The following is a 17009-nucleotide window of genomic DNA, read 5'->3' on the forward strand; positions in this document are numbered from 1 at the left end:
AATTTACAGACTTTAAATGGGACTATGTCACAAACATTTTTTTTTATTCATCAAGTTATTGGATTGTCAAGATTAAAGTTATCATGAATGATCTTTACCTGTACTTCGAATTTTAGAACAGCCCAAATGCCGCTGTTCCTGAGGGCGCTAATAGTAAAAATTAAATAGAGTTGTTCAATTGCTTACTATTTGTAAGTAATTAGTAGGCCTATAACTTTCAAGTGGGAAAAATAATAAAAATTAATTGTCCCCATCAAATAACAGATGTATAAACATTACCGTTCTTAAATTGGAAATGATTTTTGTTACCCTGTAATATTTATCATCAATAAAATCTTTATTTGTTTTAGTGTTACATCATTGTTAGAAACTGAGGCATGATGTTTTATAGGCCTATGCGTATTCCTTGTTATATTTTTTAAAGATTTTGATATTTTGTGACAAATGGTATTTTAAGTTACTGCAGAATTAATGATGTACTCTTCGAGATACAATAGGCATATTTATCTCATTGAAAAGGTCAAAGTTTTGTAATTATCGGAAGTTAAACAAACTAAAGGAATCAAAGTTTGAATGATTCCCGTGTTTTATGCATAAGCAAGAATCAAACAGCTACCGGTTGCAAAATGGAACGCACAATCAGGGCAATAATTGTATTTAATTTTGGATGGTTTATGGTGGGAACTGCACAAAGTAAGTGTGAGAAGAAAAGCACTGTTAGTAGGCCTATCAGTTAAATCCATTTTTTGTTATGAATACAGTAGGCCTACTTGTGACATAGGTGACACGTGTCTCGCCCTGTATGGATGTTCAAGTAGGACTTCAGGCTAATCCAATTATTACAAAATCCAACACATTTAATATAATACTCTATTAATAAAAACTATAACACAGTAGAACCCCTCCTTTTGGGACACCGTAATCAGGGGACACCCATATTTCCGTGAAACGAAGGGAAATTGCATGTTAACACACTAACCTGGAAAGACACAATCGTAAGGGGCCGAGGGGACGCTATCTGACTGCACATTTTCAACCCCTGTTAAGGGAACATTTTTCGTAGGCCTATTCAAAACTTACAATATTATTTCATTCAGAATTATTTGACACAACTTTTCAAGAGCGATAAAATGACAATTTTTTCTTCATCTTTAAATGGATATCGGAGGCCGACAGTGTACTTTATTCATTCAGAGTCTCTCACTACTGGAACCTGGAACAATATACAACTTTTGTTGTTTTAATTACAATTATTTTAATTTCATAATAAATGTATTGTATTTGAAATGCACCTTATTGTTGCAATTTAGTTTAATTTATATTGTAACTTGTTTTAAGGTCAACTGAAATAAAATTATAAAGAATTTTTGTCTTCATTTCATGACCAAATGCCAAAAAACCTAATAAGGGGACAATCACGTTTTTGGTTTGTGTCCCCTTAATAGGGTTACTTCTATTTTGGGAACACTTTTTTCTATTCCAAACGGTGTTCTTTTATTAGGGGTTCTGCTGACTTACATTTTAAAAATGTTATTATTGTAAGGCATTTAGTCTACTCTACTAGTGTTATCATTATCCTTTATCCAATTTTCTAGAATTTAAAAAAGATATCAATATTTATAATTATGGACACAGGTAGGCCTATCTCACATGTAAGTGATTTCCAAGTTTAATAAATACTCATAAGTTTGAAAAATCGTGAAAAATAATATTCCCTAAAGTTTCATTTTGAAATTCAGGAGTATAATTCAGTGATATTTCATAATGTGTCATAATTAATTGAATATGATACAAGGGAAACGATCTTGTAAGTCCCACCTTTCTCACTCATGCTGTACGACTGTGTAGCGATTGTAAACCGAGTATTGCCGATATGACAATACAACTTTGTACATTTTATCCCTAGATGCTGATTTCTGGAATCGCCAGGCTAGCCAGACATTGGAGAAAGCCATTAATTTACAAAATTTAAATGAAAATGTTGCCAAGAACATAATAATATTCATCGGGGATGGGATGGGAATTCCCACTGTGACAGCAGCACGGATCCTGCAGGGACAGAAGATAGGAAAATCGGGTGAGGAGCATGTCCTATCATGGGAAATGTTTCCACACGTGGGACTATCAAAGGTAGGACTTTATCTTGTGTTGATTGGACCAATAAAATTAGGTTGAATGTTGAATGTTGAATTTAGGAGACTACACCGAGGCCTCTTACTTATTTATGCAATGAGGTTATATTTTCATGGGATTTTTCTTGTGTTTTTATGTGTTTGTCAGTGTTTCTCTGTTTGTTAACATCCTCCCAGTCGCGTAACGCCTATGCGCTCTCGTGCGGCGGTCCGAAGGGCCCCCCGACCCATAGGGGGCCCCACCTTTATGGACCTCGACCTATCACCCTCACCAAAACGGGCTTTGTTGATACATAACAGCATAATGTGTCCCTCTGACATCGACTGTAGGACATATATCCAGTGCGGCGGATTAAAGGGCGCCCCTGTTTTAATAAGAAAAAAAGAAAATTATATTCACAATTTTAAGTCTGTGAGTACCATTTCCCGCCATCCAAAGGTGCCACGATCATCAATTTTATTACCTCAGCCCCAACCATGGTACAGCTGAGGTGGTAGACCCTCCATCTCTGAAAGTTCATCCCTGGTCCACATCTATTACTGGATCCCCCACAGACATTATATAATTATTTTATTCGCCGCTAAAAATACTGATTAGAATAACAATGACAAACATGGTTAAAAAACGAGCACATCTAAAATCCAACGATGGAATAATAGATGAGACCCAAAAAGGGCCCAGCGGTGGCTCCAGAAAATTGCCAAGGGGTCCGACATTGGGGTCTGAATTCCAAGGGGCCGATAGACCCTCGATGCTGTCCTCTGGTTCCTGACTAAAAACGCTGTGGCAAGAGGTCCGGTACCTGATTCGTTGTCGTTCGAGTGTAAAGATCCGGTAAATGAGTGCCTTGGTAGGATTCACGAGAAAGTTTTTAGCGCTTAATAGTATGGTCGAAATTGTGCTTTCAGACCACAACAATTGGGATTGACAATTAAGATAAAGTTATTTGAATAGTAACATAATATTTTTTCTTAATTTTTGATCCGACGGTATCGTCGTGGCGTCAGACGACAGGGGTACAGGCCTGTCCGACGGGGGAAAATTCACCTTTCACTTTCCCCGCTGGCGCCACCAATGAAAGGGCCCCGTCTCATAGAGACACAGAGCCCCCGACCCCATCGTTACGCCACTGCATCTTCCAGCCTACAGTTTTAGGTCTCATGCATTAGATTTTCACAGATTATTTCTGATATCGAATGGAAGATTTCATTTTTTTTTTTTTTTTTTTTTTTTTTGACGATCCAGAGTGGGGACCAAAAGAAAAGCACCCCACACTAGATATCTCAAAAAACTGATCTAATGGTCTGTATGAAACTTTCTAGAAGAGTTAACCAAGTTACAAAAAAAATATACAATTTTGGTGACGATCCATATTCGGATATGGATTTGGGGGACATAATTGCTAAAGTCCCAGACCTAAATATCTCAAATGATTCACTAATGGATCTGAATGAAAGTTCTTTAAATGGTTCTTCATGGTCAAGGGCAGAAACATGAGTAAATTTTGGTGACGATCTGGAGTAGTGGGTGTGGAGATGAAGACCATTTAAAGGGAAGTTCCCGACTAGATACCTACAAAAAATGATAATTGCATTTTAAAAACTTTATGAAATTGTTCGCCATGACAAAGAAAAATGTATTGATTATCAAAGAGGAGGTGCTTTCCCATGCCAAAGATTCTGTCATGTGATTTATAGTTATTCATAGCGTTTAGACAATACGGTACTTGAGAAAAACCTGTCCTTGATATGTTATATGCAATTGTGCATCTTAGGGCGGGAACGCACGGCTTCCCCCCCCCCTCTAAAAATACTCCCCTCCCACATTGAATGTTCAAAGCAAAAAAAATCACACTCAATTAGTAGATAAAAATCACTTACCTTCTCCCCCAGCCGCGGATCTAGGATTTTCCCTGAGCTTCGCTCAGATGTGGAAGTCCTTAAAGTGATGGATCCAGAAATTAGAAATAGAGTGTGCCCAGAGAGGGACTTTCACAGATAGACACCTCAGCATTAATAGGCCTAGTATAGTAATTATTCTATTCGGAAAATTAATCTCAAATACGAGTTGCCGTCCCCGGCGTTGTCAGTGACGTCGTATGATTTGTGTACGATTTTTACCAATTAAATCCTCCCTAAGTAAAACAGTAGTTGAGCTATGTATTATCTTGCAAACCAACCCAGAAACCCGGTTGTTTTTTGATTGTTTATTGTAGCGTCCCTTCGCTGCCAACAATAGTTTTTTGGCAGTTGCGTCCCCGGTGACATCGTGAGGGCATGGTGAAGGCTGGTTACGATTTGGTGGCACATCGATTGAGTATTTTCATTCATTTGGCCATGTAAGTTAGTGGCGTATCTAGATGTCTTGAAATGTCTGGGTGGGCGAAGGGGAAGTGTGGGGGGTGTCTGATTTTGAAAAACACATTGATGTTACCGGGGGGGCTTGATGATCAGTTGAAGGGCGCTAATTCGCAAAATAAGGTTAATTTAGTGATTTTTAACTACTTGACCCTGATTTGAAACCAGTGTCAGTATAATCTTAATGTAAGCATGTGGTTAACATAATCAAGAATTTAGTCCAATGAAACTGTTTATCATCTTGATGCCTTCCGACGAAAAGTGACTCTACCGGCGTCACCACGGCGTCCCCACCGAACGATCTAACGTGACGTTGTTATGTGGGCGTTTTATAGATTATTGAGAATGATAATATCACCGAAAAAATAAATAAAATGACAGTTGAATGGCCAACAAAGACAACTGAAGACAATAGTTCGTCATGCATTAGAAGTTATTTAGTATTTATTCGGAAAATTAATTACAAAATCGAGTTGCCGTCCCCGGCGTTGTCAGTGACGTCGTATGATTTGTGTGCGATTTTTAACTCCTAAGTAAAAAATAGTTGAGCCATGTAGTACCTTGCAAATTAACCAGCAACCCGGTAGTTTGTTGATTGTTTATTCATAGAACCAACCTGAGAGATTTGAAATGCGTGAATGACTATACCAGTTGGCTGGGGCGGGGGATCCAAGCGGCAGGGGAACCACCCTCACCCACCCCCGACGATCTGAGTTTCAATGTAAGCCTATGTTTAATTTGAGCACCCCTCTGTAGACCTACACAAATATTTCATTACTGATAATTTTTTAGTAACTCGTTAGTGAAATGAGTAGGGCCTTCAAGGAAATATTGTACTCTTTAATGACCCAAGTTACTGCATCACTTTTTATATTTTTATTACAACCAAATTCTCCAAATTTTAAATACATGTGTTTTGATGGTGATTTTTTTTTCATCCAATGGGAATTCATATATTTTATATATGAGAAGAATCTATGAATATTCAGCTTTCCGTTTACTGGGAGAAATGAACAACAAGATATTTGATTGGTGAACAGCCGAAATGGCAATTAAAGCCAACGGAGTCGCTAAAAAGAGGTAAAAATGCAGCCTCTACCTGGTGGGCTGTCAGCATAGCACCAATCGAAAAGTGAAAAATGACGGTGACTTTTTTTTTTAAGCAATAATACAATTGAAACAAATACTAAAGCAATCAGAAAAGGATTGCCTTCCAAACACAGAAGGGAACACAAAAATCCGACAAGTATTTGCTGAGATACGACTGTGGAAAGACAGAAAATGACCTAAACGCTGATGGCAGCGTAAAACACTTTTGCTAGGCTATTCTCGCTCTTAAACGAAAATGTTGCAAGAAGAAACATGTCGTATTTTTTAGAGCTTTTGGAGCAATATGTATGGCTGATAATTTTACGTTATTTCGTCAGGTCGAGGTGATTTCACTTTATTTGACATTAAACTGATATTATTTCCACTCACAATAGTGTAGTCGCAATATTACTAATATAAAAGTACAATTCAAAAAGGGGAGAAGAGCAAAAATTTCTTGATTGATTTTAAAAGTAGTGTACATGCAAAAAGACTAAATTAATCACTGTTTTAAGTTTATCTTATTTGTTTTTCATGGTTCGAATTTTGAATACGTCACAAGCTAATCAGTAGTTAATAAATCGTTATTTTTATGAATGTTAGTTTGCACGAAATATATAAGAAGCGGGTATAATTATGACTAAAAGGATAATTTTAAAAACCTTTTATGATGAGTATTTCAATCCGGCACACCATCCCTAAGTATTTTTTTCGAAATTTAAAAGTGGAGGAAAATGAAAATTATATTCAAATTTAATTTGAGAGTGCCATCTCCGACCAACTAGAGGTGCCATAATCATAAATTTTCTTACCTCAGCCCCAACCATGGTGGGGCTGAGGTGGTCTACACTCTCCATCTGTAAAATTCCCTCTCTGGGCCAAGCTCTATTTCAAATTACTGGATCCGCCCTGGATATTTTGAATATTTCGTATGGAAGTAAATGTTAATTGCATTGCTTAAAATCAATTAAAAGGTATAGGCGCCAGAGCTTCTCGGGCCTGGCTCCCCATCATCTCCCTCCCTATTTCACGACTATAGATACCCCACTTGTTATAGGCCTATGCACAACCTCTTATATCTACCAATTACCTGTATTTTCAGACCTACAACATCGACTCGCAGACACCCGACTCAGCCGGTACAGCAACAGCTTACCTTTGTGGCACCAAGACGAATCGCGGAGTGATAGGCCAGGACGGCAGGGCTAAACGAAGTAACTGTCTGTCCTCTTATGGATCAGATGTTGACTCCATCTTGAAGTTGGCAAAAGATGCCGGTATTGCAAAACATACAGTAGAACCCATATTAAAAGGACACCATTTGGAGTGTCCATTTAATAGGGGTGTCCCCTGATAGGGACTAGCCGTGGTGTTAAAAGACACTCTTATACCGAAATGTGTCCCCGGCTTTAATAGGGATGTTCCTTTAATAGGGGTGTCCTCTTAATAGGGCTGTCCCAAATGAAGGTGTTCAGCTGTAGGTCAACTTCGTTTTTCCATTATCACTTGAACAAATTTATCTCTTTTTTTTAATCCCTAATTTGTTTTACTTTAATGAAAGTGTGGATTTGTTTTATACCTGATCATGGATTAACATATTATACCAATCTCAAACTAAATTGAGGTTTTGATATTCATTTATTGATAGGAAAATCTGTTGGCATCGTAACCACCACACGATTAACACACGCAACTCCGTCAGCACTCTATGCGCATGTGCCTGAGAGAAACTGGGAGTGTGATGCCGACATACCGGACGAAGAAAGTGGTCTAGGATGCAAAGACATTGCGCTACAGTTTGTAGAAAATATCGACATTGATGTAATAATCAGAATTGTATTTTTTTTTTCCAATTTTTCCTTTTAATAACTCGAATACCATGATTGTTATGGTCATTATCCTTACGGCCGTAAATCGCCTTCGTTATAAATCACTTTCATCACGTCATCGTCGTTTGATGTTTACGATCCTCCCCTCCGTATTATTTACAGTGGCGAGCGGATCCAGAAATTCGAAATAGAGGGGCCCAGGGAAGCACTTTCACAGATGTGGTGTCAATAGCCTACCACCTCAGTACCGCCATTGTTGGGCTTATGTAAAGCTTGGTTTCCATACAATCGCTACACGTACGCTATCGCCGACAGCAGCTCGATGATGCTGATTGGTCGGAATCGGGGACCTTTCTCGATTGCACTGAAACCAAGGCATTTTATGACATTTATGGCACCTCTAGGTAGCCGGAAATGTTAATCTCAGACACTTTGATATGCTTCACCTTTTCTTCATTATTTTATAGTTATAGTGCCCGGGCCGGCTTCCCCACCCCTTGAAAACATATAGGCCTAATCACCATCCCAATGGTATCATCGTCATCATCATCATCATCATTATCATAATGCATTCTCAAAAACAACATCAATATATTTTTTTTTTGTCATCGTTCATTTACTATCATAGTCTTCCATGTTGTCATAAGTTTCCCCAGCAGCATGCATAGCTGGTAATGGCTTCTATGACCGCATTCCAATAGGTGGCTCTGGCAGGGGGCAGAGGCAAGTTCCTTGGAGACAACATGCGCGATCCAGAACATGATCTTCTGCCTGGACAAAGAAAAGATCGTCGCAATTTGATCAAGGAGTGGATCGACTCAAAACCTCCGGAGTCAACAACACATTATGTCTGGAATCAAGCTGACTTTGACGAAATTAACCCGGAAGAAACAGACCATCTTTTAGGTGAGAAAAGAACATAATGAAATTAAAAACTACACAAGACTAGTGTGAGGCGCAGCTGATAGAGAACACTTAGCCTATTTTCCATGCCCATATCCAGGGCGTACGCACGCACTCTCTCAAATCGGAAAAAAAGATTCAATTTTTAAGACAGTTCACAGTTACTGAATACAAAAATTTGTTATTTTCTGTAAAAAAATAATTAAGGAATCATAAAATCTTTTAATTTTAACTAGCAATCTATCATTAGGCCATGGTATTAAAGGTGGCGTAGTAATGAAAAATCGAAACTACGACCCAATAACTGGCTCTGTTTTCTGTCCTTCTGATTCTGTTTGGTACATCTTGCACACCCCCTTCCATGCACCCCCATGATAATCCTGGGTTCGACCCTGATTTTCATTTTTTTTTGTATTGTCTAAGGTTTGTATAAATTGCGACGGCAGCATGCATTACGAATTGTCCGGTTTAGCGATAGGCCTACTGCTGGCGAACCTCCATTGCTGAGACGACGGAAAAGGCCATAATTAGGCTTCTAAATAAAATTGACAAATGTTTCTTCCTACTGGTTTTTAAGGGCAAAAACTGTTGGTCTCTAAAAACTTACTCAGATTCACGACTGATTTTTTCTTGTATCGTCTAAGGTCTGTTTGACTACGGTAGCATGAATTACGAATCGTTCCGGTTTAATGATACTGCTGGCGAACCATCCATTGCTGAGATGACGGAGAAGGCCATAAGGATTCTGAAGAAAAATGACAAAGGATTCTTCCTACTTGTTGAAGGTAATACTTATGGCCGGTCTCGCAAAAACCTACTCAAATTTAACCACCATTTTATGAAATTGTTTTTGTTATTCTCACCATCATTGTCGCTCTTGATTATTTATATTTTTGATTAATGTAATTGTAACGCACAGGGGTGGCGCCAAAGGGGGTGGGGTCTGGGAGAGAGAGCTGCCCCCCTCCCTCGGGGAGAAAAAGCACAATTCGTCGGAGAGAAAAAAAAATTATATACATTTTCTACATATTAGTAGACTCTAAAATCGATCAAATAAGCCTTGAAACCCCTAAATTGTCAAAACATTTTGGGGGCTTCGGCCCCAGGACCACCTACGTAACCTTTTAATCGAAGCTCGACCAGGCCCACTTTGTTTTCGTCGGGGAAATCTGACCCCTCGTCGGGGCATTGCCCCCCCCCCCCTTGTCGGGGACCTTGGCCCCCTGCCCCCGTCGGGCAAATCCTGGCGCCACCCCTGATAACGCAGGGGTAAAGTCGAGAACAATATCGGTAATCTTAGTGTTATATGGCTTGACCTTAAGGTCGACTATAGTAACTGAATGTCAAATTCCGACGACACACTTTTAGATAAAAGGAGATTTCGCCGACAATAAATAAGGGGCCAGGGTCGTAGAGATTTATTAGGGGGTGTATTAAAAGTTTGAGTGGTGGGGTCAAGTACCACAGATGAGCAGGCGTGGCTCCCCGTCGGGAAGAGCTGCCCTTCCTCCGTCAGTGAGAAAAACCACAATTGGTGCCATCCCTCCACACCAAACTCAGTCCCAATGGTCTGGGTTGAGTTGAAAGAAAGTGTAAGGATGTGGCAACTCGAAAATTGCGCCACCCGCCATACAGTCGAACTTTAAAGAAGTGACGCCAGCGAGGAGCCGGGGGTGGGGGACAGGGCCCCGTCGAGGAGAGCTGCACTGCCCCCCTTCCCCACTCCGGTTAGAGAGATAACCACTATTTGTCAGGGAGAAAGATTTATATTTATTTTCTACATATTAGTAGACTCCAAAATCGATTAAAAAAGCCTTTGAAACCCCTAAATTGTCAATTTTTCTTGGTAAACACACAGCAACATTAATTTCCTTTATGGTCAAAGCCCTGTTAGATTAATTTACAGTTATTGTGTTTCTCAGGTAAGGTTGATGGTGCTGTTGGTCTTGATGGCTTGCCTTACACAACACTGTCGTACGCTAATGGCCCTGGTGGCATCGTAACATTGGCGGGCTTTACTATATTTGGAAGACGTCTGGACCCAGGAAATATAACAGGCAGGTGCAGCTTAATATGACAACAGACCTATAACAACGTTGTCTAAAGCCGAGTAACGGTACTCACTACGTAGTACGACCGTCGGCCGACAAATTCATCTCCTCTCCTTGTGAGCGCTATGCGACGCGGTGCCGATCGGTGGCAGTCTAAACGGATCGTCATTAAAAACGATCCGTTGCGCGAGCGCCGGAGCGTTGTGTTCGTCGTTATAGAATCGCGTCGGCCGGCGACCCTGGGAGCAGTAAGTGCCCGGCTTAAGACAAAACCCTGAACTATGTTGAATCTGGTTTGCTGAAACCACAGAAGACAAGTCACCATAAATGACCACAACAATACGCTAAAAGTTTTGGTTGATAACTGCTGCTTTTCGAAAACTATACCTGTTGATTACGAGAATTGACGACCCTGTCCTCTTTGATCATTACAATACTATAATACCCGCTTATTTAATTAAGTAATATAAATTATATTATATACATAAAAATAAATTCTCGAGAAAAGGTGTTAAAATAATTAACTTTCTTTTGTTGGTGGCCTGTGGTGATGTTACAAGTCTTTGTATGAGTGAAGGTGACAACTTAACAGAAAAATAAAAATAATAAACCAAAACCTGACAATTCTGACAGCTAACCACGTGTTTATTTACCTTTCCGATGTAGAATCAAAGATTTACATCCAACAAGCGTTAGTTCCACGTTTCACTGGAAGTCATGGTGGTGAGGACGTTTCTATATACGCTGAAGGGCCGATGGCTCATCTGCTACACGGCGTCCACGAACAGAATTACATCATGCACGTGATGAAGTACGCAGCGTGCTTAGGAGACAACACAAACCACTGTAACGAGCGCGATGTTAGGACGTTCAACAAATACGCTGGGCCAACTGGTAGATCTGCCTCAAAGAGGCCCTCTTTGTTTGTCGTCATTTTTTTGTTTATTTTTGTCTGCCATTTTCAAGATGTACATTAGTGCAATAAACGTATATAACCTGATCAACTGTTATATTCAGTGTTTGTGAATTTGAAATTTGTATTCAATAATTTCTTTTTCTCTTTCTTTTGTACGGTGGCTGATTTCCGCCAAACAGCAAAAAAAAAAATTGTATTAGGGCGTTATAACGCCCTATTACGGCGTTATAACGCCCTAATTAGGGCGTAATAACGTCGTATTAGGGCGTTATACCCACCCTTTGGCTCGGGCCTTCGGCCCTCGACGTTGCGTGCTATAGTTGGCCCCTTGCCTCCTCCAGTTTCCCCCATTTCAAGTTGTCTAGATACCCAACTGTAGTTATCCCTATTCTATATCGCTGTGCTCCAGTGGCTTAAAATTGGGTCGGGAGCACTCCATTTGCGTTCCATACTTATATTAAAGAGTAGACCATGCCCCAGCCGTCAAAACGACTACCAAAATATACTTCAAATTAGGGCGTTATAACGCCCTAATTAGGGAGTTATTACGCCGTAATAGGGCGTTATAACGCCCTAATTTTTTTTATTTTTATTTTTATTTTTTATTTTTTTTTGCTGTTTGGAGGAAATCAGCCACTGTACTTTTGTGGGGGTGCACCTACCTTTATTCATTTCACTTTTTACATTTTCATATAATATACAGAGTACAAAAATAAAATTACTTAAAAATAAAAGGCCATGTACTCTCTCTCAGAAAAATACAAATCACATACGGTGATGATAATAATTCAGTAATAGTTCAATAATTTCTTTGAGCATAAATAGAATGATGAGTTACACCTCAGTATTGTCGGGAGCGGTTTGTGCAGCGCGAACGGTTTGGTTTCCCAACATCGAGGTCTCGGGGTGTCAATCGCTCGCTGTGCATTTCGCTTGTGTTTTTAAGCAAGGCACTTTATCTACATTGCTTCTCTCCACCCATGAGTAAATGGGTGCCTGCTACTGCACCAATATGGCAGCAACACTTAAGCATGTGGACCCAATGACCAGGGAAAACAAACTTGTAACCTAAAGGAATAGACGCTATATAAATACTAAAATAACAATAACAATATTCTATTAAGGTAAACATTCAACCCAATCAATTGTTCAATTTTACTAATGATGATGAGGATGACGCTGATGATAATGATGATGATGATATTGACGATGACGATACGATAAAGATGATGATGGTGCAATATACGCAGACATTCTACCAAATCATGAAGCTTAATTTGGCAGAAAAGAGTCAACAATAATAAGCTATACCTAAACATAGGCCAACAAATGACACTCTAAACTGTTGTATAATAAACATAATATGAAATTGTATATCATTTTATTTATACGTAGGCCTACATATATTTCATTTAGCAAATATATACAATAAAATTTATGTTGACTAAATATAGTGTCATATAGATTGAAAAAGAAAAAGATTAACTTTGCAGAAGTGTAAAAAATAATACCCAATACCTGAACGCATTAAGGCTACGTTCAGACCTGTGAGATACGCCAGGCGTATCTAACGCCGGGCGTACGTTAATCCATGGCGTAACTAGCGAGATGTCCAGACTGGGCCATTAATGTTTAATAAAGTTTACATCTAGGTTTATTTTGATTGGTCAAATCTTGGCAGAGTTCAAAATCACCGATGCATGACTGTCGTAAATCAGTGGCGTACGCTAATCTGGGGTCTGTTGCTGGATTACCGTACGCCAGTGATTGCGCAATAATACTGGCGTTCGCTACGCCGAGCACAAGTTCACACCACTCGATTAACGTTACGCTAGCGTAAGTCGTTGTGTCTGAACATAGCCTAAAGCTTTGTCTACACTATCAAATTTTATGTGACAAAAAAATGTGATGTGCCCATATATGGGCACGATGACGTCATATCACATATAATCAAATTGTATCAAAAAAAGTTGAACTTTTGTTCAATGTTCAACTTTTTTTGATGTTGTCTGTCAAAAAGTTGTCAAATTTTTGATATTGGCCAATCACAGTGTGTTATTTTTTTTTATAAGAGCAAGCTCGCTCTGTATTTTTTTTATCTGAAAAAAATGTCAGCGCGACGATTTTCTACCGAAGAAAACGAAAAATTCATTTCATTGCTATTTGGTTCCCCTTGTTTGTGGGACACAAAAAGCAGATCGTATCATGATAGGGTGAGGAGGCAAACAGCTATTCAAGAAATTGGAAAGCAGCTTGAACCATACATACCCTGTCTCTTATACACATCTTGGAGTAAGGAATGATAACCAACTATTAATATGCTATTGTTGAGGTTAAATCTAAACAAATAGAATTGCAATTCAAACGAATACTGTGCATGTCTATGTGAAAGGTAATAACTGAACACAGAATACATAATAGGCTTTGCTTGTTTGTTTATATCCTTTTACCTTTACCATACACATGTTCGAGTGAAACTAATACAATGATTTATAAACTTACTGTCTTCATCCAAAGGTTCCAGATCCCATGGACTCATCTTTTCTTTTTCTCCATTATCCCAACTAATGAATAAAAAAACAAATTATTAGATTTTATGAACAATGGTGTGAACTGTACAAGAGTGATTAGGTATCTACTATAATTACAATTTTAGTCTGTGAGTGATACAAAATTTTAAATATTATCAAACACTGTTTGTTGATATGAAAATAATGACGTACTTCACATTAAAACACTGAAACATGCTGTCTGGATAGTCTTCTTGAAATGGTTCTTGGGATGCAATCGTTCCAAGCCACCATGCATCATCAATCATTGCGCGGAACCGGTCACCCGCCTTCCAATCACGCTGCATTGAAATGTCGTAATGTTGACGCAGCACAAGAAAGTCGATAACATCTGCCATATCGTGATACCTATAATAAGAATAATATTAATTACATCTATATATAGCATATGGAGTTATTTTTACGTGCTTAACAACCAGAGCAATTCACATTGGAAGTGCCCAATCTTTAGACACAGGTTCATTTATTAACGCACTTCGGCGGTTCATAGCTCGAAGGGGAAAACCAAATTTAATTCGAAGTGACAATGGAACCAATTTCGTTTCAGCGGAAAGAGAATTAAAGGGAAAAATTGCAAAATGGAATTATGACGCGATTGAAAGACATCTAATTCAAAGAAACATTGAATGGAAATTTAACCCCCGACTGGCTCTCATCACGGTGGTTGTTTCGAAAGACAAATAAAAACTGTTCTTAACATCTTATCTTGCCTGCTTAAGGAACAAGTACTTGACGAAGAAAACTTAAGTACATTGTTTTGCGAAGTCCAATCGATCAAAAACAATAGGCCGATAACGAAACTATCGGATGATCCTAACGATCTACAAGCTTTATCGCCGAATCAACTTATTTTGTTAAAAACGGACACAGGGTTTCCTCCAGGGACATTTAGTAAGAACGATAATTACCCGAAACGCAGATGGAGACAAGTACAATATTTAGCGGACATTTTCTGGAAAAGATGGACCAAGGAATATTTACCTAATTTGCAAGAAAGACAGAAATGGACTCAATTAAAGGACAATTTAAAAATTGGGGACATTGTTCTTATTGTGGAAAATAATTTGCATAGAAATTACTGGCATTTAGGTAAAATCAGTGAACTAATTCCCGACAAACACGGTCTTATGAGACAAGTTAAAGTTAAAACTAAGAATAACGAATTATTGAGGCCAATATCTAAATTAGTTAAGCTTTTGGAAAGTGATATTCATAATTCGTAAACTTAACTATGATTTTTTTAATTTTATGACTATGTTATTTTATCATTATATTGTGCGATCGGATGATCGCGATTGCGAAACGATTGAAAATAGTTGAAATTGTTGACTTAGAAATTGTATACATGGCTTTAATTAATTTTGTTTCAAGTGTTTTAGTATATATACTTTATTTAGCTAGTATTTGTATTGTGTTTGTATAATTGCGAAAATAAATCTCGCAATTAGGGAGCCGGTGTGTAGCCGCCGTAGTTCGAAATGTATATATTTTAGACTATTATTTTACACTGTAAATACGACAACCTTTTTCAAAACGTTGGTAAACTAGATTAGTGATTTGATATATGTTATGTTAAATTGGCTGGTGCTTTACAGAGACCCTAGTGTATAGTGACATGATTTATAGTAGTTAGTGATTCTAGTCAAAACATTAGTTTCAACGAGATATAATCCGGAAACGTATGATGGCTGGCAGGGTGTTGTACTGCTTTCACAACAACTTTACGTACTGTAGTCCTTATTGTTTAGGCTTGAAAAATAGCAAAGGTTAGGCTGAAACAAACATTTTATTTTTTGATGAACGTTGTAATTTTTAGAATAAGGTGACTACTGTATAATGGTATCAGGTGATTAGTATTTCCGGGCGTTGGGAGAAACATTTTTATACAAGTATCTAGATTTGCGAAAAACACTCTTTCACCTTATAATTTACGTGAGTGTCGAATACGTTAGATATAAAGAAACTTTAACAAAATCGTTAATTAAAAGTAAAGTAGTTAATAATAATACACGCTAGGTAAACGTAAATAATGCACCAAATGCAATTAAAGTAAATTAAAGTTCTACAGTAAGTATTATTACTAAAGTCTATATTATTGAATTAATGTTAAATTACACGTTTTTGACGATAGATATTATTAAACTATTTAAAACAAAACTTTTTATTAAAAACCAACACAGTCCTTCTACAATAGCAATTCGTTAGCTCCCATTAAGTTACGGTATCTATAAACAAAACATACATAAACAATGGTAAAGTAATTATCCCGAAGGCCAACTGAATAGCAATTAAGGTTCAGATTAACAACATATCCAACTACGGTGGTATAACATAGTATCTTATCTACAGTACTAATTAATCTACTGTTTCGTTCTGGATTAAATAATACCATAACCTAATATGTATATATATAACATAAAAATAATACGTATTAGTAATAATATAAAATGATCACTAGCTATTTAAAAAGTCAAACATTGTCATCGTCCTAACACAGGACAATGTACCTCGGTGTATAATTTACACAAGGTCATGAGAGGCAGAGCTTTAGAAGAGAACTAGCAAAATGATTTTTTTGTTCTAGAGGAGATTTTTGATATGCCATTAATAATAGAATCAACATTAAAATCGTTTTTTGGCAAATGTTTATGAAGTTATAGGCCACTATATACGATTTTACCGTGACGTCACTGGCGAAAAATAATTTAAAAAAATCGTGTAAATAGCGCCGCGTAGGGTAGTTGCTGCGTACGATCTTTACGTGCATGCTGTAACCATGGTTGTTGTAACTTGCATAATAGGCCTATAACTGCATCAGCGGTTGTCAACAGAAGAGTTACACCTATGGTTACAGCATGGAGGTATTATTGAGAAGGAGATCACTCGGCAAAGCTACGCGCACGCAGCGCTATGCAAATGAACCAATATCAAAGTTTCCGCAGCGCGTAAAGAACGTTTGCGCGATTCCTTTGAAGTCCCATGTGTTCCCCGCCATCAAATTTTCAACAGGCATAGTTGACCAAAAAATTGAACATGACGAAATGGAGAGCACCTTCTTTTCTCAATGCGCACTACATACTGTCAATCACTATGGCTGCGCAATCTTTTCAATTATAAATATTTTATATTTATCTCTCATAAAATATCAAACATATTAATAT

General features: G+C 38.1%; 2 protein-coding genes across 2 annotated transcripts; one reads left to right on the top strand and one right to left on the bottom strand.

Annotated features, from left to right (window-relative positions):
- The first annotated feature begins 361 nt into the window (after positions 1 to 361).
- LOC117107545 (alkaline phosphatase-like) lies at positions 362 to 11396 on the top strand. Its single transcript, XM_033249248.1, has 8 exons — positions 362 to 693; positions 1907 to 2130; positions 6682 to 6856; positions 7228 to 7400; positions 8110 to 8314; positions 8956 to 9210; positions 10234 to 10368; positions 11029 to 11396. The coding sequence occupies exons 1-8, from the start codon at positions 627 to 629 to the stop codon at positions 11337 to 11339; spliced, it is 1545 nt and encodes a 514-aa protein (XP_033105139.1). The 5' UTR covers positions 362 to 626; the 3' UTR covers positions 11340 to 11396.
- A 2195-nt stretch (positions 11397 to 13591) lies between these two features.
- LOC117107548 (bromodomain and WD repeat-containing protein 3-like) lies at positions 13592 to 14209 on the bottom strand. Its single transcript, XM_033249249.1, has 3 exons — positions 14002 to 14209; positions 13781 to 13842; positions 13592 to 13617 (listed from the first exon to the last, which is right to left on the bottom strand). The coding sequence occupies exons 1-3, from the start codon at positions 14184 to 14186 to the stop codon at positions 13592 to 13594; spliced, it is 273 nt and encodes a 90-aa protein (XP_033105140.1). The 5' UTR covers positions 14187 to 14209.
- Between the last annotated feature and the right edge of the window lie 2800 nt (positions 14210 to 17009).

The sequence above is a fragment of the Anneissia japonica genome, unplaced genomic scaffold, assembly GCF_011630105.1.
Source record: "Anneissia japonica isolate Jap-2015-1 unplaced genomic scaffold, ASM1163010v1 scaffold287722_len911783_cov160, whole genome shotgun sequence".
NCBI lineage: Eukaryota > Metazoa > Echinodermata > Crinoidea > Comatulida > Comatulidae > Anneissia > Anneissia japonica.